Source organism: Macrobrachium nipponense, chromosome 14 (assembly GCF_015104395.2).
Source record: "Macrobrachium nipponense isolate FS-2020 chromosome 14, ASM1510439v2, whole genome shotgun sequence".
Classification (NCBI taxonomy): domain Eukaryota; kingdom Metazoa; phylum Arthropoda; class Malacostraca; order Decapoda; family Palaemonidae; genus Macrobrachium; species Macrobrachium nipponense.
The window spans coordinates 58,707,171-58,729,441 of NC_087207.1; the positions used below are offsets into that span (position 1 = coordinate 58,707,171).

General features: G+C 37.9%; 1 protein-coding gene across 2 annotated transcripts in view; it reads left to right on the plus strand.

Moving 5' to 3' along the window:
* Positions 1-19,848, plus strand: part of LOC135226538 (protein IWS1 homolog A-like) — a 62,775-nt gene extending 42,927 nt beyond the window's left edge. For both annotated transcript variants that reach the window (XM_064266193.1, XM_064266194.1), the window contains exons 7-12: positions 5,050-5,250; positions 5,544-5,774; positions 8,046-8,208; positions 13,900-13,996; positions 17,057-17,171; positions 17,453-19,848. In XM_064266193.1, coding sequence (XP_064122263.1) covers positions 5,050-5,250; positions 5,544-5,774; positions 8,046-8,208; positions 13,900-13,996; positions 17,057-17,171; positions 17,453-17,575 — 930 coding nt within the window. In that variant the 3' untranslated portion in view covers positions 17,576-19,848. The remainder of the gene's footprint in view (positions 1-5,049; positions 5,251-5,543; positions 5,775-8,045; positions 8,209-13,899; positions 13,997-17,056; positions 17,172-17,452) is intronic.
* Positions 19,849-22,271: the final 2,423 nt, after the last annotated feature.

The following is a 22,271-nucleotide window of genomic DNA, read 5'->3' on the forward strand; positions in this document are numbered from 1 at the left end:
TTGTGGTTGTAGCCTAGCATGGATAGCCCAAATTTTCTAGAACGCCTTTACCCTAACCTAAGTCATTTAGTTTCTAGATTAAGGTAGTCTAAACTAGCCTAGCCTAGTTAAGTGTACATCTCGGATGGACTTAATCTACCCTAAGTGATGGAGGAGTTAGCCTAGCCTAATTGGAAGTTTTAACATAGCCTAACCTAATCAAACCAGGGTCTTAGCCTAATTGGAAGAGTTAACATAGCCTAACCTAACCAAACCAGGGTCCTAGCCTAATTGGAACGGGTAACATAGCCTAACCTAATCAAGCCAGGGTCAACCTGGTCTTGCCAACTTAAAATAAGTTAGTCAATTCTTAATTGGCTACACCTACTTTGACTAGTCCAAGTGGTTGTTGGCTAGGTTAACTTGGAATCTGCAAATGGGTCTCTTCCATACTGGTCTAGTTTTTATATTGAAGTCACGAACCTAACATAGAGGGTTCAAGCTTCAGTTGGCTAGAGCGAGGCATTAGTACTTCATCATATCTGGAAGGGGAAAGGGGGGAGTTTCCCATTCTTCAAGTGTGAGGTAGGGTGAAGTGACGTTGGGTACAATTCTGGGCTAGGTTACTTGAGAATAGCACCATGATGGTTTCTGGCAATATAGGATTTCCCTTTGGAGGGTAGCATATTGAACATATGCCCACACATTGTAACAGGTCACCGCATAAGGTGTTTTGTGGTTGGCATCTTAGTTTTTACAAAAACACTTAGCTGTTTAATAGCTCTCCTAGGGCTGAGGGCTAGCCTGAAGGATTGGATATTTTTTTACGTGGCTAGGAACCAATTGGTCACCTAGCAGTGGGACCTGCAGCTTATTGTGGGATCTGAACCGCACTATATCGATAAATTATTTTCTATCACCAGAAATAAGTTCTCTGATTCCGCGTTGGCCGAGATGGGAGTAGGACCTCGGACCACCGGTTTGGCAGATGAGTGCACAAACCACTCGTCCAGAGAGGAACTCGTATAATGGAAAAACCATGTAATAGCTGTCTCATGGGTTTCGCTCCTGGGGTTTCACCCTTCGAGGAGCCTGAGGATTCCATTTGTGATACTGGGAACGTCCTGGAGGTTATGGAAACTCTAGGTTCTACCTGTTCCGCCATGTCCCTGACGGAAGGATGGGTTCCAGTAATTAAGGAGGACCCAGGATGAGTGACTGATAAAGTTTATCATAGCACAATCATCGCTACCAAGTTCGTGTGGGGAAGAGGCATCACCGAGAGGTAGAATTAATATCTCAAGGCCTGGAGGTTGACCAGTATCCCCTTTCGAACTAATAGTTCTCAGATTTTGGGTGGAGAGTGTCACCTCGGACGTAACACGACCCCAAAGGTCATTAGCTCACATATACAGAATGACCCTTTGGCCGTGACTGCCTGTGTAGTGGACGTTTCTGTTCATTAAAGGCAGTCGGTCAGTGGACAATGATCTGGTGGAGAGGTTGTCAGAACAGAGGGAAGAATCTCTGTAATTTACATGTTTACATGCATGGTGATATACATTGGACTGGTGATTGGGCATGTGAATATCGCTTCACACTGAGTAATCTTCAGATGAATCAGGAGCAGTGAACTGGATGGGGCACATAAGAACTCCAATCTGATAAGTGAAAACATACTCTGTATCAGAGTAGCCTTGACTGCACATACACCAGTCACGTTACAGGAAACTGACTGTGGTGTGGATGGGGGGGGGGGGGGGGGGGGGGGGGGGGGGGGGGGGGGGGGGGGGGGTTCTTCCTCTGACCTTGGTGTAGTGGGAGTACTCAATAACCAGGGTTTTGATGTAGACTCAAAAGTAGCCTGTAACTTCAGTTCCAGTTGGCCCCGGAATCTGGGATAATGAGTCAATGCAGGACAGGTCATGATGACATACATTTCTTAATCTTGCTCAGTACGGTGTGAGTATGTGTGAGAGACCTTCAGCAGGGCCGGCTTTGACTTGCCAAAGTACTCTGTGGTTATACAAAGAACTAAGTCACCTAGAACATTAACGTGGTAGACGTAAAGGAACAGGCCAAACAGAGGCGATTGGGCAAGCCTACTCCTTGTTTGTCAAGTTGTACCAATGAGGTTATACAGAAGATAAGGTCATCAGAGGAATATGGGCCTCCTGGCATTTAAGAACATATCTGTTAAAATGATCGTGATGGTTGGTCTGTGACGGTATCGAAGCTCAAAATTGAGCTATTTTAAGGAGGTGTCTTGTCTGTTTAGGATAAAAGGGACATCCATCACGTGGGATCCTGGATGGCAACACGACGTTAAACATCAAACCAACTGTCCTTTTGGGTTGGTTCTCCTGATAAGCCTAATGCCGACCGCACACCTGCATCCTCTCTACCCACGTATCTGGAACGAAAACAAGATGGCGATGCATGCCTCTCCCCCCCCAGGGAAAGGAGCACAATTAGTCATAATTACTTCCCAAAGCACATCCAGATACATCAAAGCTTTGGATTACAGGCAATCCATATGAATATGCGATATTCCCAAGCAGGGCAAACTAAACTGGCTTTAAAAGGACGCAGTAAACCATGTCCTCACTTAAAGGCTGTAAGAAGATAACTGACGGGGCCACGAGTTAATGAGGGGTATGTGGGTGGCCCCACATGTCTTGCATGTCTTGTGACTAAGCACAGATGCCAATAGTCCCTGCGTACACAATTATATTAAACTTTACTGGTTTCCAGCTGGCGCTGAGCATTTATCCTAATGTTAAGACCTCAGGTTTGTAAGTTATGAAAAATACAAATTAGTTACAAATTTGTCATTTTTAATGTGTAATGAAGCTAGTATTATATCCAACTTTTTAAACACTTTTTCCTTGTTTGGAGCATTGTTCTTGAGTGTGGTCTTTGGGTGCTGACTCTCATTGTAAACTCTTGGGTAGTTATATCATCAGTCAAGTTTATTTGGCCTATTTTGCAACTCTCAATGTTGATTTGTGGCAAAGATGTAAAGTGGCTTCATTATGTTGCATAAAATGCACTCACATGACAAATGTCCTCTGCACTCTTCTTTACCTGACCTAGCTATTTTTGCTGGCAACATTAGGTAAGCTGCTGCTGCAAAAAGTTTTTATGTTTGCTAGTAGAGTATTAGGTTTAATATTAGTTTTCGGTTTGTTAGGAGTTTTATTTTGGTTACAACTAAAATGTATTATAGTTTGACTAGTGTAGTAGTTGAATAATTTGGCCTCCAGTTGTTTAAGCTAGAATCAAATACATTACTGCTTTCTGTGGATATCTCCTGAATTCAGGTGTGTTGGTTTTATTTCCTATTCCATCTATTAAATTATTGCCTTTTTCAATTACTTGTCTCTGTGCAGGCTGACTTTCCTATGGGGCTCGTGGGTTGATAGTTTGTTGACTGTCCCAGAAGGGTTTTCACCCCTTGTTATAAAATTTTAGATCCTCTTTCATATCTTCTTTTGTCTTTTCCTTCCATGAGAAGAAGAAGAGTTCTTGGATTCCATCTCATGAGAAGTTCCTTTGGATTTTGAGTTAGTGCCCCCCTTTCTTTTGAAGCTGGTGACAACATTCTTTTACCGGTTGGAGATGTTTACCTTAATTAAGGTTGATACAGGGTTCTCTGAGTGTGCTTATGAGCCACTTTCCCTATTTACTTTGAGATACAATGACTGTTTTGGACTCGGCCTGTTATACTTCTAGTTAAGTATGCAGAGAGTCCAGTGCTGCTTCTGCCTCAATGTATTCTCTAATCTAACTGAGGCGATAAAATTTGTGGACAGAGTAAGGTGAAAAAACACATATGCATACCATCCTTCTCATCTATTTTAAGCTCTTCATCCTCTTCTTGTTTGTCTTTTGCCTGTTATTTTTTCCATGAGAAGAAAAGGTGGTCTTGAAAGGCCTCTCACAAGAAGTTCCATTAGACTTTTGAATGAGGGACTTCTTTCTTTCAGGGTTGGCAACAACATTTGCTCACTCGGGTGGAACATCCTCTTGTTGGTACAGTTGGCCAGTGTTTTCAAAATGTGAGAGCTGTTTTGAATTATTCCCCAGTTCATACTTTTGCTTAGGTGACAAGAGAAGAGCTGGCAATACCTTCTCATGAGTTTAGACATATGATCCCCAGATTGTGAGCATGTAGACAGGTTACAGCTTAATGATACCGTTAGGTATCGTGTTGATCTGCATGTGTGATTGTGTGAACCCTTGGGTAGTTACTCTAATTTCTTTAGCTCTCGCTTGGCTTATGCAAAGGATTTGACATTATTAGTGATGAATTTTAGTTTTATATTTATTAGATTACAGCTCTTTAATCATTTCATAATTGGGCTAATTGAAAATCATGTGTATTCTGACAAAATTTCTCTTAACTGATTTATTCCCCAATCTGACATTCATTGTCAGTTATATTATGAGCCTTCATTCAACAAATATTTCACGGTTAGTGTTGCTTTTCATCAAATATCTTTGGGGCAAATGAGAGAGGCCAATCCTAAGGCATGTCAGAATTACTTGTGTGTGTGTCCTTTTAATATGATGAATACCATACGTATTACAACATTGGTCTTGATTTATTATGTTCTTCAATTTGTTAGTTATAATGGATTCTAGAGATCTTACAATCACTAATGCCCAGCTCTACAAATTACATCCTCATATCATTTGTGAAGTGAAAATTTTAATGGTTTATATAGCACTTCTTTCTAGAGTTGCTGAAAACTCTGCAGTGGTATATATCTTCAGTAACATTATTGGCTAATCCTATGGCACATTTTTCTTCTATGAAACCAGAAGCATTATTAGACTAGGAAAATTGTTGTTTTGGTCGGGGATATGACTGCAGATAGCACTCCAGATAGAGATTTGGACCCATCAGCATATATTGCATAGTTTGGACCTTTACTTGTTATATGTTGTACACCATGTTGTATTTCTTTGATCAAAAAAGTTTGTTGTTTTTATTTTAGAAAAAGGAAGGGTACTAAATTGGTAAACAGAATGGATAATTCTATTTATTTATTTTTTTATACATAGCCACTGCCACAGTTGTCTGATAGCGAGGATGAAGCTATTCGACAGCAGCTTCGGGAGGGTAAAGAAGAACAGGAATACCAGAATGATTTTGATGCTATGATGGCCAAAAAGAAAGAGGAAGGTGCTAAGTATCGAAGAAGGAAAAATAATGTTGATATTATAAATGACAACGAAGAGCATATTTCCGTCATAGTTAGGAAGGTATGGTAAAATGAAGATTTAATCTTTCAGTTTCAGTGTCTGAATTCTTTGTACAGTACAAAGCTTTGATTAACTTTAATTTTGTACCTTTACTTGAAAAGTTAAGTGAGAATTTAATCTACCAGATTAGTATGTATTCCTTGATGGCACAGCAATGCAAAGTTAAGTGCATACATCACAGAAAATTAAGTACAGTACTTTATGTTTGAATTTGATCAGTAATTAGTTGTACAGGTATCACATTAATTTTAAGCAGTAGTATATATATTTCCCATGGAAATTTTTCATTACAGATGAGAGAAGCTGCTGACCAGGATCGTGAATTGAATGCAAGAAGAGCTCCTGCTACGAAGAAGATAGCAATGTTAGATCTTGCTATGAGTCAGATACAAAAAGCAAATTTGATTGAAGGCTTTTTAGAAGCTAACCTGCTATCTGCTCTCACAGACTGGTTAGCACCAATGCCAGATCGCTCCCTTCCTGCAGCAAAAATTCGAGAAGTGGTCATAAAGTGGCTTCTCCAGGTGAGTTTGTAGTCCTTTTTGAAGTGTAAATGATGAATTGGTTATTTGTATGGTTGTGTGTAAATGATATACCTTTGTTATTTTTAACAGTTTTTAAGGGGTATTAATTACACATCACATCTAAAATTTGTTAAGCAGTATTAACTAATAGTGGTTATGTCGCTATCTAGCATATGATATGGTTTGCCTCAGTAGGGCAATTATCAGTGCTTCTGAGGAAATGACTTGTGTTTATGAATGGTGTTCTTAAGAGGGGAGCATTTATGCTTTTATTTAAGATTGAAAGTGGCCTTGTTTCAAAAGACAGCAGCTATTGTTGAACCCACATGAATGCTAGCTCACCCTTTATTTATTTATTTTTTTTTTTTTCATGAGAACCGGGAATTCTCTAGTATTGGTATGAGTTCATGGCAAAACCTTTACTCATAGTTTCTAGACCCTTTGAAGGGGAGCAGTCTGAAACTTTATCTCCAGAGTAAGCATTCTTGTGGATCTAAGAACCGAGATCCTCAGCCCTCAGAGTCCAGTATGAGGAGGCTGCAGGCCTTCTGGAATGTCTGGTAAGACTTGGGGTCTGCCCTGTAGCTTTTCCAGCCTTCCTTCACCAGAAGTTCCTAGTTTTACAAGAAGTCTATTCCTGTTGGAGAAAGCAGTCATAGAGCTGGTGTTAGAAGCTTTCCTGCTATTTTACAACTTCCCTTTTCTGATTCCAGAGGGTGGAAACCAATTTTAGGTGTTTCTTAACTCAACAACTTGGTTTGCCTGACCCCCTTGTTGATGGAGTTATCTAGCACAGTTCTGGTGGTCATTCAGCAGGGCAACTGGATGTTGTTTTCCATAGATATGCAGGATGCATATTTTCTTACCACGATCAACTCTGTGTTGTTTACGGTTTTTCTTGGCAGGAAAAGTTTGTCCATTCAAGGCCGTGTTTGTTCTAAGCACAATGTCTCAGGTGTTTACAAGATTTCTAGCTTCTGTAGTTTTTCTTGGCAGGGAAAGTTTGTCCGTTCAAGGCCATGTTTGTTCTAAGCACAGTGTCTCAGGTGTTTACAAGATTTCTAGCTTCTTTACTGGGTTGATGTCATCTTTTTGGGATTTGAATTATGCTCTATTTTGACAATTGGTTAGTTGTAGCCAACTTGTTGTGAGAGGATTCTGAGGGCCAAATACATTCTTCTGCATTTAGCTCAAGGTTTGGATGTTTTGATAAACCTACAAAAGTCTTCACTAACTGACTTAATCAGGTGTTTGTTTGGCGATATTTTCCCTTTTTGTGCTTTTCCTTTGGAGAAATGGATGGACAGTTTCTTGTAAGAAAAAAATATCTATCCTTAAAACATCTGCCACATGGTCTCCTTGGATAAAATTTTTTTAGAATGGCCAGACTCAGGATGAGACCTATACAATTTTGTAGCAGTAAGTGTGGGACATAATCCACCATATTTAGAAGTGATAAATTTTTTCTTATTCAAGTTTCACAAAGTTTTCCATGTCATTAAAGAGTAACATTATTATCAGTCTTGGAAGGGCATAAATTTTAATAATACATGAAAGTCAGTGTAAATTAAAAAGGGGAAACATAGTGAGAGAAAGACAAAAATCACTTATTTTTAATTTTTTTCTCATCTACTTTGGCATGTTGAACATTCACTTAGTTGTAAATATGAAATTGTTTGTAATTTAGTTGAAAGTATGAAATTGTTAATAATGCTGTTAAAAAAAACTGGTGTATAGATGGTCGTAGATGACAGCAAAATATTTACTATGGGGTTGTTTTTATCTGTTGGTTATTATGCAAGATTAACTTTAATTTAGGGTATCAGATATTTTTATAATTGGAAGCATTTGTAGAGGTATAGGACACTTAAGGCTAATGTGCATGATTCTTCATAGAGGATTTTGGTCATTTGTTGTGAGGATTAGCATAATTTGGCAATTTGCAGTGGACAGGGTATCTAAACTAAATAGGTGAAAGGGCCAACTGCAACCTGGTGTGACTTCAAAATCCCAGTTTAATGGTCATTTCCCACCCTATGTTCAAAATTCCACATGTTGTGGATGGCATTATGGAATTATCTGTTTTAATAGATTAGAGTTCTTTTGTATAATAATTACACTTGAGTAATTTTGTATAATAATTATACTTGAGTAATTTTGTATAATAATTATACTTGAGTAATTTTAGTTTCAATATTCATGAGATTGATGTAATACACCTTTGTACATTGATTGTTTATCTTGGGAATTTAGTGATGTTTGTTTTTCCAGCTACCTCCATTGTCATCAGATATGTTAAGGACATCTGGTATAGGTAAGGCCATTATGTACCTTTATAAGCATCCAAAAGAGAGTAAGTTAAACAGAGAACGATGTGGAAGACTTATAGCAGTATGGTCAAGACCAATCTTCAACAATTCAGATGAATTTAAAAGTAAGTACAGTATTTTTATGAGGTAAATTACCAAGTAATTGCATAGCTATAGTTTCCACTTGTACAGAAGCTTATATTAAAAATCTCGCGAGTAGACTCAATATAGTTTGTATATGCAACAGCCAGTCCCACTAACAGAATATTGGAACGACGTAGCAGACAATCAACATTCATTTCCTGCCATCCATGGTAGCTTTGTTTATTATTTTCCGGTTATTTTACCAGATTCCGAGGGAGGCTTCTTTATATTGTCATCGGAACAGGTATATTGTAGCCTTGAAGCTGAAATCTTCCACAATGAGTTTTTTCCTTATTTTGTTTTTTAGTTAATGTACTAAGTCAACAGTGAACTGTGGTAAACGATGCCATTTACATTTTATGTGGTGTGTTGACTGGGCTCCTGGTGGTGCCAATAATAGTTTTGCATTCAAAGTAATTTTAGGATGTTATGACATCACATTATGAAAGTAAATTGTTGTATGTTATGCCTTTTCATTAAGCCAATTTATGATTTGTTTATAGGCCTTAGGCTTGGAGCAAGCCACCGATAATTGCATTGGAAATACAGGTGGTCCCTGGTATCGGCAGGGGTTCTGTTTCTGGCCGGGCGCCATTAAGCAAAGCATGAAAGTCTAAGGGAGTTAAACATACTTATGGCACCTTATGGTGCTGATAAGTGGCTATCAGCTTCATAAGAGTGCCATAAGTATGTTTTACTCTCTTAGACTTTCATGCTTTGCTTAATGGTGATTTTCGCCCTCAGTAACTGCCGTAGCGGACGGGTGGCTTATGGCGTCCTAAGAAACTTTATTTTTTAATGAATATTTTCAAAAACCACCATAAAACCGAAGCACCGTAGAGTGAAGCAGCCGATAACCAGGGACCACCTGTAATTGTTATTTCATTATGCCTGTCATTTTTGCAATTATGATATATTTACTGGACATGTGTTTCCTGTAAACCTCCAGTAGATAAAGTTATTGACAACCTTCACATTTTCCTATGCAGAACTGAAAAGTGTTAAGGCAGAAATTAGTAAGGTGAGAATTGGGTATTTTGTTGACTGCTGTGATTAGGCATTCTCGTTCGGTGATTTTGAGCTCACGCTACAAAGCTACTAGCTTGCTGACTCCAATCTCAGGCGCCAGCTACGCCTGCACCCCCTTTCATGCATTTGGTGCCAGAGGTGACCATCCTGGTGCCAGTTCAATCCTACTAGCCTTTTGCCACTTGCTCCTGTTTCTGGCTCCCTTGCTAAGAGATGTTAACTTTGTAATAATAAAATGTAGTGCAGTGGATGAGGTGGCTGCTCGTCCCTCAATGCTCCTAGACAAAGGTCGGGGTTTACACAGGGGTAGTCGTCCCCTCAGGCAAGCCTGTTGTAGGTCACGGGTATCGACAGACAGCCACTGGAAAGGAGTCGTACTGCATATGTAGTGAGGAAGGAACTATCTGGCCATATTGGATCTCCTAAACCCAGTCCTTGTCCCTAAACCTGGGCTGAGACATGCTATAGGTCCATTGGAGTCTGTGGGGGTTTTGTCCCTAGATAGTTACCTCTAAGTCGAGCATGCTGTCCGTAGTTCTTGACGGACAGCTACGGATCCCAGTGTAGACAAGTAACTTTGATGGTGCTTTGTCGAGCACCAGTATTTGGCACTAAAGCGCTCTCCCTATCCGAGCTCCCAGCCAATGTTTGAGCCAAGCGTCCACCTTTGCCTTTGCTTCTTTAAATCGGAAATTAATATTATAATCAGATATGCAAGTGAAGCATGTAGACTATTTGAACCTAGAACAAATTGTAAGTCAGGTGAGAGAGCATTCGTACATTGTGCACCAAGACTATACAAATTACCGCCTGAAGTGATCATACAAGAAAAAAGCAAATTTAATAAAATATGAGAAGCACCTTATTTTGAAAATGACAAAGGGCTTGCCAGAGAAGGAATTATCCCTATGAAGGGCTGTACGTAAAACATAGTGAGCAGTGTGTCCACCTGTCTGTTTGGTGCCATCGGTCAGAACACTGTTCTGATTGAACAGGGACCAAGTCAACCCCAGACAAGGACATGTCATAGTTTTTGAACTTTGTTCGGTAGTCATCCGCAAGAAGTTTTTTCAAGATTGGAATTGGGTTTTTGTTTAAAGGAGCAAGGCAAGTGTCTTTTGTCTTTCCTCCCGTTAGTGTCTAGACAGTTTGAGGCCTGCTTGACAAGATTTTTTGAATACCATGTTCTATCTCTGACAGTAGATGAAGGTCAAGAGGGAGATGATCCAGACAGTTCTTTCACCCATTCTCCAAGACAATTGGATAGGAATTTGAATATGCATGGAATTTTCTTCCATATCTCTGTCCGAACTCCAGAGAGTTATGTAGCTCCGTCTTTCGGGACAGGGCTCCCCAATCTGGAGTCTGTGTTTTGTCCTCTGTAACACTGCAGACACTCCTGATTCCTAGCTCTAACTGCATTTGTCTTCCCGTTTTGTCTGGGCATAACTTAGTTTTTACATGTTGACTGACTACTTCTGCAGACCCTAGTTCTAGTCTTTTCAGCACCTCAGATCTAGGTCAAGGAGCCCACATGAGGAACTGGGAAGATGGCCAGGACTCTTTCCCGCAAGAAGAGCTGAATCTTCACTTATACTTTGGACTTTAGTACTGCCTAATCTAGATCACATCTAGACTATGGTAGTCTGTTTATAAAAGACCTCAGTTCTAACACCTCTATATAAACAAGGAAACTGAATCCAGTGTTCCCTCTAGACCAAACAGCAGTTTTCCTCAGTTCACAGATCAAATCTTCTAGCTGCTTTATTTATTCAGACGATCAAGTTTTGAAGGATGTACTGGGCTATCAGAACCATGTCCTTCCCATCATAAACTTTTCGACCCCTGGGTGTCAGGGTCAGATTATTGTATGGAGCAAGCCTTACTCCAGTCAAGGCATGGGCAACAGGTACCATGCTATAGACGGTCCTTCTTAGACCCCCTTGCTTTATGCCCTTCTACATGATCGAGGAATTGCTGAACAGTCTCGGGCTCAATTTCCAGTAATGTACTCTTAGTCCATTCTGGCACATGTAATAGCTCCCGAACCTGCTATGGTTGGTGGTGGACTCTCCTAGATCTGAGCGCCTCAGTGGCGTGGCTGGTATGGTGTTGGCCTGCCACCTCGGTGGCCACAAGTTCGATTATTGCGCATTCCATTGAGGAGTTAGAGATGTGAATTTCTGGTGATAGAATTTCACTCTTGACGAGGTTTAGAAGTCACGTAAAGCCGTTGGTCCCATTGCTGAATAACCAGTGGTTACATGCAATGTAAAGACGCCATACAAACAAATAATCTCCCAGATCTGTTCTCCAGGCCGTGTCTTCTCAGATAACCTAGCTTCATAGATACCATCAAGGGTGGTTGGAGGATTGTTTTTCAAAGTCTTCAAGACATGTTGCAGAGGCTTTTACAAGATTGAGAAGTCACCCTCCTCCACTGTCTATCAGACTTAGTGACAGTCTTGGACTCTGTGTCTTTTTTTAGGACATTGTTGAACCTGCTGCAGGTCACCTTTTTGTTTCTGAGAAGATCTAGGATCTCTCGCTTTCATTGAAGAGGTACCGATCTATCCTTATCTCTGGTTAAGCAGAGACTTGGATCTTTCTTCTCAGTGACCTCTCAAGTCCTTTTATATGCCCAGCTAGGAAGCAAGAGATGTGGTTTCTTGTTTTAGAAAAGAACAAGGATCGATCCCAGACCTGGATTTATTCTTTCTCCCTTGGAGCTTAATGGGCATTCATAGCTTCCAGAAGCTCCATCTAACTCATAAATTCCTAATTTGTCTGGCATCCAGCTTGCCTGACACCAGTTATAGCCTGGTGTCAGCACATGCTCTAAGCACCAAGGAGTGCTCACTAACTCTGAGGAAAAGGAGTGAGCTCTGTTCAATTGGAGTTTTTTTTAGCTATTTACCTGAGCAGGACTTGCTAATCAAGAGGGCCTTCTTATCTTTTGATGTTCGGTCAAGAACCTCCTCGCCATCCGACCAAGATCGCTTTGTCGTCATCCTGGAGTTTTTATCTCAAATACAGTCAGATTAAGGAAAAGAACTTTGCCTTCTTTTAGTGAAAGCTAAGAACATCAGAGCAACCTCTACTTCTGTAGATTTCAGGCACATAGTATACCCCTTACTTCCATTCTGCATCGACCTACTGGAAGTATACTGGAATCAGCATTCGCATCTCACTATTGTAAGAAGTGAAAACCGAATCACTTGCTCTGATGACACCAGCTGTAGAGCTTTGAGAACCTTTGGAGACATAGTTCTGGCGGCAATGTTAGAGCTTACGCCATCCGCAAACTCCCAGCAGCAATATATATACCTCTCCATGAGCTACCACAGCTCACCTGGTGCCATCTCCAGGCTGGAGTCAGCTGCATTCTGTCGCTAGCTATAGAGTTTCCAGAACCTCGAGCTGCTAGCTCACCTGACGCCCAGCTTGCCTGTTGCCAGTTACAAGTCTGGCCTCCTCTATAGAGCTCCCAGCGCCTAGAGTTTCGGGCTCCCTTGGTACTCAGCTTGCATGGCGCCAGCTACAGTCTGGTGCCAACTTTAGAGCTTACGGTGTCCGTGAGCTCCCAGCAGTTGGACGGATCCCCAGTTTGCCTGAAGCCAGCTACAGTCTGGCACCATCTCCAGACTGGTACCAGCTTAATAGGGTTTAAAATTCTGCTGAACCACAGGATAGGGATTGGCATGGATGTTCTCTTATTTCTTCACCTTCTAGCGAGGTATAGAGGGTTTAGGAGCCAGGAGGTACAAAGTACTACTTGGAGCACCCACTTCTCTCAGTGGATGCATTGTGTTTTCAGTTTAGGTGACACTATTTCTGGTTGTTTTTTATGTTGGTACTGCACCCAGGGAAAGGGCACTTTTTACAGTTTTGCTAGCTGTCGGATAACTCCTCAGCTGCATAACTTCCCCTGGTGCTTTGGTAGCTATTGGAGTACTCCATCACTACAAAGCTCCCATTTAAGTAGAGACAACCCCTGGCTTTACTGCCACGCAACTACAGGTTAGTTGAGCGATAACCAATTGCAGTTTTATACTGCAGGCTCCCTTAACTGATAAAGAATGACAAGCATTATTTTCAATGCTAGGAACTTCTATTTCAAATTCATTACATGACTTTGGAGAAGAATACCATGTCCATGTATCCCACCTCCTGTCAATGTGGCATTCAGCTATGTGATTACTTGGTAAGTTATTTATGTAAAAATTAAATTTTTATAATAAAATAAAATTTTATATATACTTACTTAGTAATTACAGAATCAGAGCCCACCCTCCCCTCTGATGGCATAAAACGAATTAGGATTGTATGCTAGGCCATTTCAATATCCCGTTGGTGGGACGGGCTGTTACCTACACAAACTATATTGAAGCGGTACCTGCAAAATTTTCTATTTAAGCTGTGTACAAGCGGAAACTATAGCTATGTAATTATATTTACAATTTTTTCATTATAAAAATGTCATTTTCCCTGGCTAACTGATGATAAAATGGTATACTAGATGTTTTCAGGAGTAATTTTGAACCAGATTAGGAGAAAAGTGATTAGAGCTAAGAATCATTATCAAATCAGATATGAGAAAGCTGCTGATAATGTTAAATAACTTAATATTGTTATCATTGCAGCTTTGAGCAAAGAAGAACGTTATGAGAGAGATCGTGAGCAGCATCAGAATGCAGGTGTTGGCAAAAAGGATGACATTCAAATAGATGAGGCCACTGGGTGAGTACTACATTTTGAATCATACAGTAAAATTGTATTGGTATAGCAGATTCTACTCTTACGTGTAACATGAGGAAGACCTTTTTGAGACAAAATGGTTTTCACAAATGATGTGAGGTCGAGTTTTACAAGCTTTGTATACCTATCTTTGCATTTTTGCAGTGTTACCTTGTCTTACAAACTCTGTTACACTTTGGATTGGTTGGCAAACAGTGGTAATGGCTGGTTATTATGTTATAATTACCAAATGTTTAAACTACTCGGTCACATTTCCAAGATTTAGTATATCTTAGTTTTACCAGATCACCGAGCTGATTAACAGTTGTTCTTGGGCTGGTCGGAAGGATTAGATATTTTTACGTGGCTAGGAACCAATTGGTCACCTAGCAATAGGACCTACAGCTTATTGTGGGATCCGAATCATGTGATATCGAGAAATGAATATTCATCTTCTGAAATAATTTCTATATGTAATTTCACCTTGGCTGAGCCGAGGATTGAACTTCAGACCACCGGATTGGTAGCTGAGCGCAAAAACCATTCGTCCAATGAGGAACTACATTTATTGGGTAGTATCCAGAGTAAGGAGCCAGGGATATTCAGTGTTACCTTGGGGGGTAGGGGCTGCCCCCCTTGCCAGGTCAGGGCATGGCACCTTGAATTAGGTCAGGAAGGTAAGGTCTGGTTAGGTCAGGACAAGGCATAAAAGATTTTTACTTCAGTGGGATTATAATTTGAGTAAAAGTTTAGACTGGTGTTTGAGGAAAAACTGAAGTGAATGGATGAAGAGATCCAGATAAACCTTGTTACTTGGACAGTTTGCAATTTGTACAGTTTGGTGTACGGATAATTTGTCTGAGCAAAAAACTGCCCTGTTTTTATCCATTTTCAGCATATCAACAAGGGTGGCTGGCTAGACGTATGGAATTAGTCACTCTTGCGTGCAATTCCCAGCTGAAACAAAGGGCAGGTGCTCAGTTTAGTTTTAGGCTCATACTTAGTACATAACCCTGCAAATCTGCCTCATGTTTCTTAGTGTTTTTGATGATTCTGGTGCAAATAAAGTCATCATGCAGACTAAGGTTAGCTATGACAAAAACCAGAAAGAAAAGTAGATAAAAAAACAATAGATGATGTTCATAGTTTATTCATTAATTAATAAAAGAAATATGGGCAAAATTGGGGAATGCAAAATTTCTGTGAAGGTTATCACCCTGAGAAAGCTGCTGCAAACCAGAAGAGTACTATGTCTTGCTTTAGGATTATTTGTAAAATGCTGAATAAAACTTAACCTCATTGAGAGGGAAACAATGGATCTCCAGAGGGAAGTAGTAGAAATAAATAGAAAAGTGAAACAACACCATTAACTCTCCTAAGTACATACAAGTGAGAATTAATTAATTTATATTTGTTTTGTTTAGGATTTTTGGTGTGATCTCACATACTAGGCTGGTTAAATTTAAAATGGAAAGGGATAACTCAACCTCCATTATTACTTATGGGAAAAGTCTACCACTGCACGGACAGATTGGCATTCACCCAGACTTCTGAGATGGATTAAGTGCAGGTATCTAGGTACCACTGTACTAAAAGCAGTGAACAAAAACCTTCAATATCATTTTTACAGTATTCACTTTAAGGTATGTAATTCTCTTTAGGGGAAGTGTCTTGATATCAGTAATGTTTTAAATTTTCTTATGCCTTGAGTCTGCTGATACATTGTATGTACTACAAGTTGCTCATTCTCTAATTTATTTTTTTTTACCCTTTCTCCTTTTGAGGCAATACTTTGTGTACACATATAGATATTATGATTTTAGTCTTTAGTGGGGTTTGGTTTGACTGTAATGAAATTTGTTACAAAACATATGGTTATGCTTTGGTTTTCATACTGTGAAAACTTATTGATTTCCTGAATGAATCTAGGTATGTCACAGTTAGGAAAGACTTCAGTGATTGGTAGAATGGTATAGTATTTGTAACCAACTTGACATGAACATCACAATTGTATAACTGAAAGTCAAGGATGATGTTATAAAATTCCTTTTTTGATAATTTGGGAAATGTAACTTTCAGTGCTTGGTGAAAACTATTAATTTTTACCTCAGGAAGATGGAGGATCTTGTTAACCATTATGATCAGATTATTCAGGTTTGTTAAAAGGTCCATTAATGAAAGGAGAAAGTCTTTATGCAGTAACCTCCCATATTCTTAATTATCTCATTCTTATATCACTAATAAGTTCCTCTCTGGACGAGTGGTTTTCGCGCTCGGCTGCAAATCCGGTGGTCCGAAGTTCGAATCCCGGCTCGGCCAACGCGGAACCAGAGGAATTTATTTCTGGTGATAGAAATTCATTTCTCGATTTAGTGTAGTTCGGATCCCACAATAAGCTGTAGGTCCCGTTGCTAGGTCACCAATTGGTTCCTAGCCACATAAAAATATCTAATCTTTCGGGCCAGCCCTAGGAGGACTGTTAATCAGCTCAGTGGTCTGGTAAAACTAAGATATACTTAACTTAACTTATACGTATCTCTGATGATGGTCAAATGATTTTGCATCAATCACGGTGAGTGGTTGATGTGTGCTTATTACTGTCCTTCCATCAAAATCTTCGAAAGTAAAAGTATCTTTTGGTTATAGATGCTTTTTTGTAAGTGGCATTTATTTGTCAAGAGTATACTATGTATACATGGAATAAGAGTGATCATTGGTCCAAACCATGTTTTTAATTACCAATTATCAGCTGAAGTTATTTGAAGTTTATGGTGTTATTTGTTTGTACTTTTAACAAATTCATAAAAACTTGTAATTTTCATGCTTCATAAGCACATTTTTTTTTTATACTAGCTTGACTCTAATGGAGTGGTTCAACAGTTGAAAGCTTTTTGAAATTATTAATTCTGAATGAATTTCTTTGTTGAATGGCTTGTTACTATTCAACAGATTACTGAAAAATGTTCGGCCTGTTACTATTAAGCAGTTTTGTTGTTTGTTGATATAGATTACTGAAAAATGTTAAGGAAATATTCAATTTACTCAGTAAATTTTCTTTTCCAGAAAACCTTTGCGACCTGGTGATCCTGGTTGGTGTTATAGAGCTCGAGTTCCCTTGCCCTCTAATAAAGATTATGTTCTCAGGCCTAAATGGCAAACAGATGTAGACATGAGTAAGGTATGTTGTCTTTCAATAAGAAACAGCTATGATATCTACATCGTAAAGTAAGGAGAATTTTGGTTCCAGACATTTTATGAGTAATGGTTTTAAGTTTTTTTTTTTTTTTTTTTTTTTTTTTTTTTTTTTCTGTGTATCAATGTTCAGGTCAAAATATGTAATTTTGCTAATATACTAGTCATGTATCTGACATGTATTGAATAGTGCAGTCTGAAATAAGAGAAAGTATACTGGCAAGACATTTTTTTTGTTTTTTTTTAACATTTTTTCACTTCTTTCAGGGCCGTAAAAAAGAAGCATCCAGACTAGATAAACAAATGAGAGCCTTCAAAGAGAAGAAGAGGATGGCAAAGGCCCAAAGGGCAGTCAAGATAAGTATTGAAGGCAGGAATATGGCTTTGTAATTAGTTTTTCATGCAATAGTACCCTTGTAAAAATACTGTACTGTACTTGCTGTATTTATATTAAGGATATTTTGAGACATTGACTTTTGTTTATTTCAAATTTAAGTTTTGAAACCAATCAGCACACAAATAGTATGTGACTTATAATCATACCTAACTTTCTTTTAAATTTCTTCAATTATAAGATCTCTAGCAAAAAAAGATTAGGTAAGTGACTAGGAATCATGTTTGAAGATATGTCAGATTATAAAGTTAATTTTTTGGCATCTTGAACCTTTTGGTACATATTATGCAGGTGCTTTAATAGTATGGCAACTGATAGTCTCTCTTTTGCTGTAAAGTAATTTCCAGGTATGTACTTCTACCCTGGCAAGGGGTCACTAATATCAGGGCAAAATAGTATAGAACAATGAGAGTAAAAGGTGGTATGAAGATACTGAAACGAAAGATTGTTTTTGGTTAATGAAGTTCATTATTTGATTAAACAAGCCTTCTGATATTTATATAGCATGCTGTATAGCTGCATTAATCTCTCCTGGATCTTTTTTTTTTCTCATTGAGGAAAGAGGTGCGGAAGTGCCAATGGTGTGTATACTGGCAAAGAAAAAGCATTAGTAAGCTACCCTTCAGTTGTTACTATTGTTAGTTTAAGCTTGGTATGTTCTAGTGTGGTATTTTATACTTGCTCAGTGCTTTAACCAAATACCTGTTACTTTCATATGGTTTCACTAGTGTGTGCTATACTGCTTGTTGCTATGGCATGTACTGCTCTTGTGCAAACAGTATATAAACACGTGTCACATGAAATCTTAATTTTAATGTCTTTTCTTTATTACATTACTGCAGGAAGGTCTATTAAAGTTAAACTCATCATTACTTTGTTACATTTCCTAGTCAAGAACTTGGGAGTCAAGGAGTCAGTGTAAGTTGACTCAATTAATGAGAAAAATTGTTATTCACTCTTCCAAAGTGGTTATAAAATAACATTTTCAGATTACAAAATTTTCAATTTGCTTAATATACAGTCTGTGTCCTTCCATATATTTTGTGAGATTTTTTATTTTCAAGAAGTCTTTAGTCTACTGTCACTTTACTCTAAATCTAGTTTTCTGCATTTTCAAAGAGTACCAAAGGTATCCATGGGCCTTTCTATTTTACGTCAACAGTCAAGTTTTTCATGCTCAGTGTTTTACAGCACAAAAGTTGCGCAAGTGAAATTGCAGTAGTGTGCATAATGTCATCAACCAGTTTTGTAACAAAGTTCATTATGTTCTCTTGCATCCAGGGGAACCTTTTACATGTATGCCCCTCTGTTATTTTCTTTATTCATCAGGATTTGATAAAATAATCTTGAGTGGAATTTTTATTTTTAGATTTTATGTATTAATTGTACATTTGATTATCAGTATTAGTAAGACTATTTGTTCATTTGTAGATTAGGGAAAATTAAGCATGTAAAAGTAATATTATTATATAGGAAATAATTGGTAAAATTTATTAAATCCAACATTTAAAATTTAATTCTTATAGTCCTATGATGCATTTCTTGTTCCATGTAATTCTATACAACATTGTTTTGACTGCAATTGTTTTTCATAAATTGTTTTCATGACATCCCAATCTTGAAAGCACAATTTTTTTTTGCACTATTATTTTTTTTTTCTACCTTTGTTGTAAGTTGATACAATAAACAGCAAAAATTGTACAAGATGTAACCAATGAAACTGCAGTATTTTGGGGGAGAGAGAGAGAAACAAAACTTTTATCCTTATTTTCTCAGTATTGTAAAATTTCTCCATATTCTGGCCTAAGCCATTCAAGTTAAGGACAAAGTAGTTTCAGGTTTAATAAGAATTGTCAAGAATCTAAAAGTACCATCCATTAATTTTGTTTGCTAAGAGCAATCGTAGTGTACAGATAGTAAAGATGTTACGTTCATATGACAGCGGAGTACTTTGGATAATCCTGTCACTTAAAAGTATGTATATGGTTCTTTAAAAGAATAGAAAAACCCAAATGTTAGCTGGATTTTGAAATATGATACTGCACATTCTTTATTCATTCAAAGTGAGTAACTAAATACCTGTAATGAAGACTTTTTGATATATGGGTTACTATGTTTTGAATGTAAATTTTCTTCATATTTCAGTGATTCAAAGGAAAAGTAATGAATGTTTTAGTTCTGTAAGGTACAGTACATTTTACTTATGTTGTGATATAGGATCTAATCTGTTCATCTTTGTAAAGAAAAAAATAAATTATAATCTTTCAAACTTCTTGATTAATGGCTTGACTCCTTTAGCTGTTAGGAAAGATAAGCTTTCACTGGCATATGCTGATCCATCGCAGAATGAGGGATCTAACCTGAAGACAAGGATGTATCCATTGAAACTGCATACATCTATTGTAGGTTCCTGCCACACCACCTGCAGATTCTTCATTTGAGACAGACTCCAATGGGAAGGTGACCAATCATGGCATGAAGAATATGGGATGCCATAAGAAAAAACTTGCCTTGACAAACTATACACAAATGAGAAGCCAAATGTGGCGAAGCTTGCTAGGCAATTCATTGTACTTTGACTGCAGCAACTTTAATGCAGGTGTGAAGCAAATATACGGTGCAGCTAGTTGGAGGCTCCACTATTATACAATGCAAAATAAACTTAGAGGTTGATCAGTCTACAACTTGCAAAAACAATATGATGATTACAGCCAGCGTCATAATTGGAAGGACAAAACTTACAAGGATGCAACTAGTACACACAGTACTATATTTAAAGCATAACCTATGATGAACATGGGTAATGATTTCTTATTACTGCACTACTGTATTAAATATTGTAACAAGTTAACATTATTAGCTCTTCATCGGCCAAAGGACTTGTTTTTGATGAAATATACTATATTTTATTTAATATATTGCAGCCCCTTATAATTTTACATCACTTTGAAGCGAAGTGCATATACTGATAAAATACACAAAAACTGCATGCTTAATTTCCAATTTTGAAAAAGAGGAATCGTTTACTTATCATAATTATGGGTACGTAAACATTAGTATTACTTAAAACTATGTACTGCCAAATTAAGAATTTTCATTAACAGTTTAACAATACCAGTGAGTCTCATTTACAGTTTAAAGGAATTGACAATTAAATATTAAGACCAAAGGGTTTCCATGAAAAGTTACAGAGGGCAATGCAGCTAGCACAAAACAGTGGTTAAAGAAAATTTACTTCAGTTTTCAGTGAGCCTTGCCAGGCACACTTTTAAGTGCAGATTCTGTATTTCACTGACAAAATAATGCATTACAGAAAAACAGCATACACTGTCTGTTATGATCAAAATGACATCATGCCTAGTAATATAAAATACATATCTCCAAACAGGTATAACCAATACTGAACTAAAGCACTTTGAGATAATTATTGTACTATCCATATGGAATTACAGTAGAGCCTCGGTTCTCGACGATAATTTGTTCCAGAAGGAGCGTCGAAATACGATTATTTCGAGAACTGAATCAAGTTTTCCCATAAGAAATAACTGAAAATGGATTAATCCGTTCTTGACCATCAGTTATTACCCTAACCTTGCCTTTTTATACAATACATTACATGTAAATTACAACTAAATAAGTTAAAAGTTAAATAAATATCATGTTAAACGTATATTTTATAATTTTAAATGTATAATATACAGTATAAAAGAAAACTGCCTGCGTCCAACCGATTGTTGACCAAGCGCCATAGGCTAAGGCTACTTAGGTGATTAGTAAGTAGAACGTAGTGTAGGGGGTAGGCATAAACGTGTTGCTAACATAATAAAAACATTGAAAAGCAGTCTAATTATTACAGTAAATTAATAAACTATTAAAATTAAACCCAATTTATATTGTTATTAAAACTTACGAAAATTTTGCCTTTTACAGTAAGTCGGCATTTAAGGATGTAAATAAACCATAGCGGCATAGCATAGAAACGTTTGCATTCGATATTAATTTATGGTAAATCTTATACGAAGTCAACTACAATACTGTACACAAAATCGCTTGAAAATTATCTTTCAGTAAATGTTATGATACTAACGATTTTGTTTCATAAATGTCCTTATAAAAAAGGTGCGTCTTTTACGGCAAATTGTCCAATATCAGGGCTGGTTTCAAGCTTATTGGACTGACAATATTATGGTACTGCATGGTACAGATATACGTACGTACGTATAAGTAAAAGAATCTTCTTAATTTCTATAATTACTATACCATTACGTACCAGCATTAATATCAAGCAAACTTTCCTCTTTTTTTACGAGGACGCTTATAGTAAACCAAGCATACAGATTGCGTTCGTTACCGCGCACACGTTACATATGTAAAATTCAGACGTCTTTTTATTTTACACTAGACATAAAGAATCGTCTTATTTCTATAATTATTCTATAACATAGCGGCTTCTCTGATTTAAGCTAAGGCTAACCTCCTCTTTACCAGCAAGCTTAACAAAGCTTAAGATTGCGTTCGCTACCGAACGGCACACGTTACGTATGTAACAGTGGTTTCACTACCAAATCTCACACGTAAACAATGACGTATTTTTACAGTAGACATAAAGAATCTTCTTAATTTCTATAATTAATGTATACCGTAGCGGCTTCTGAGTTAAGCTAAGGCTAACCTCTTCTTTACCGGCAAGCT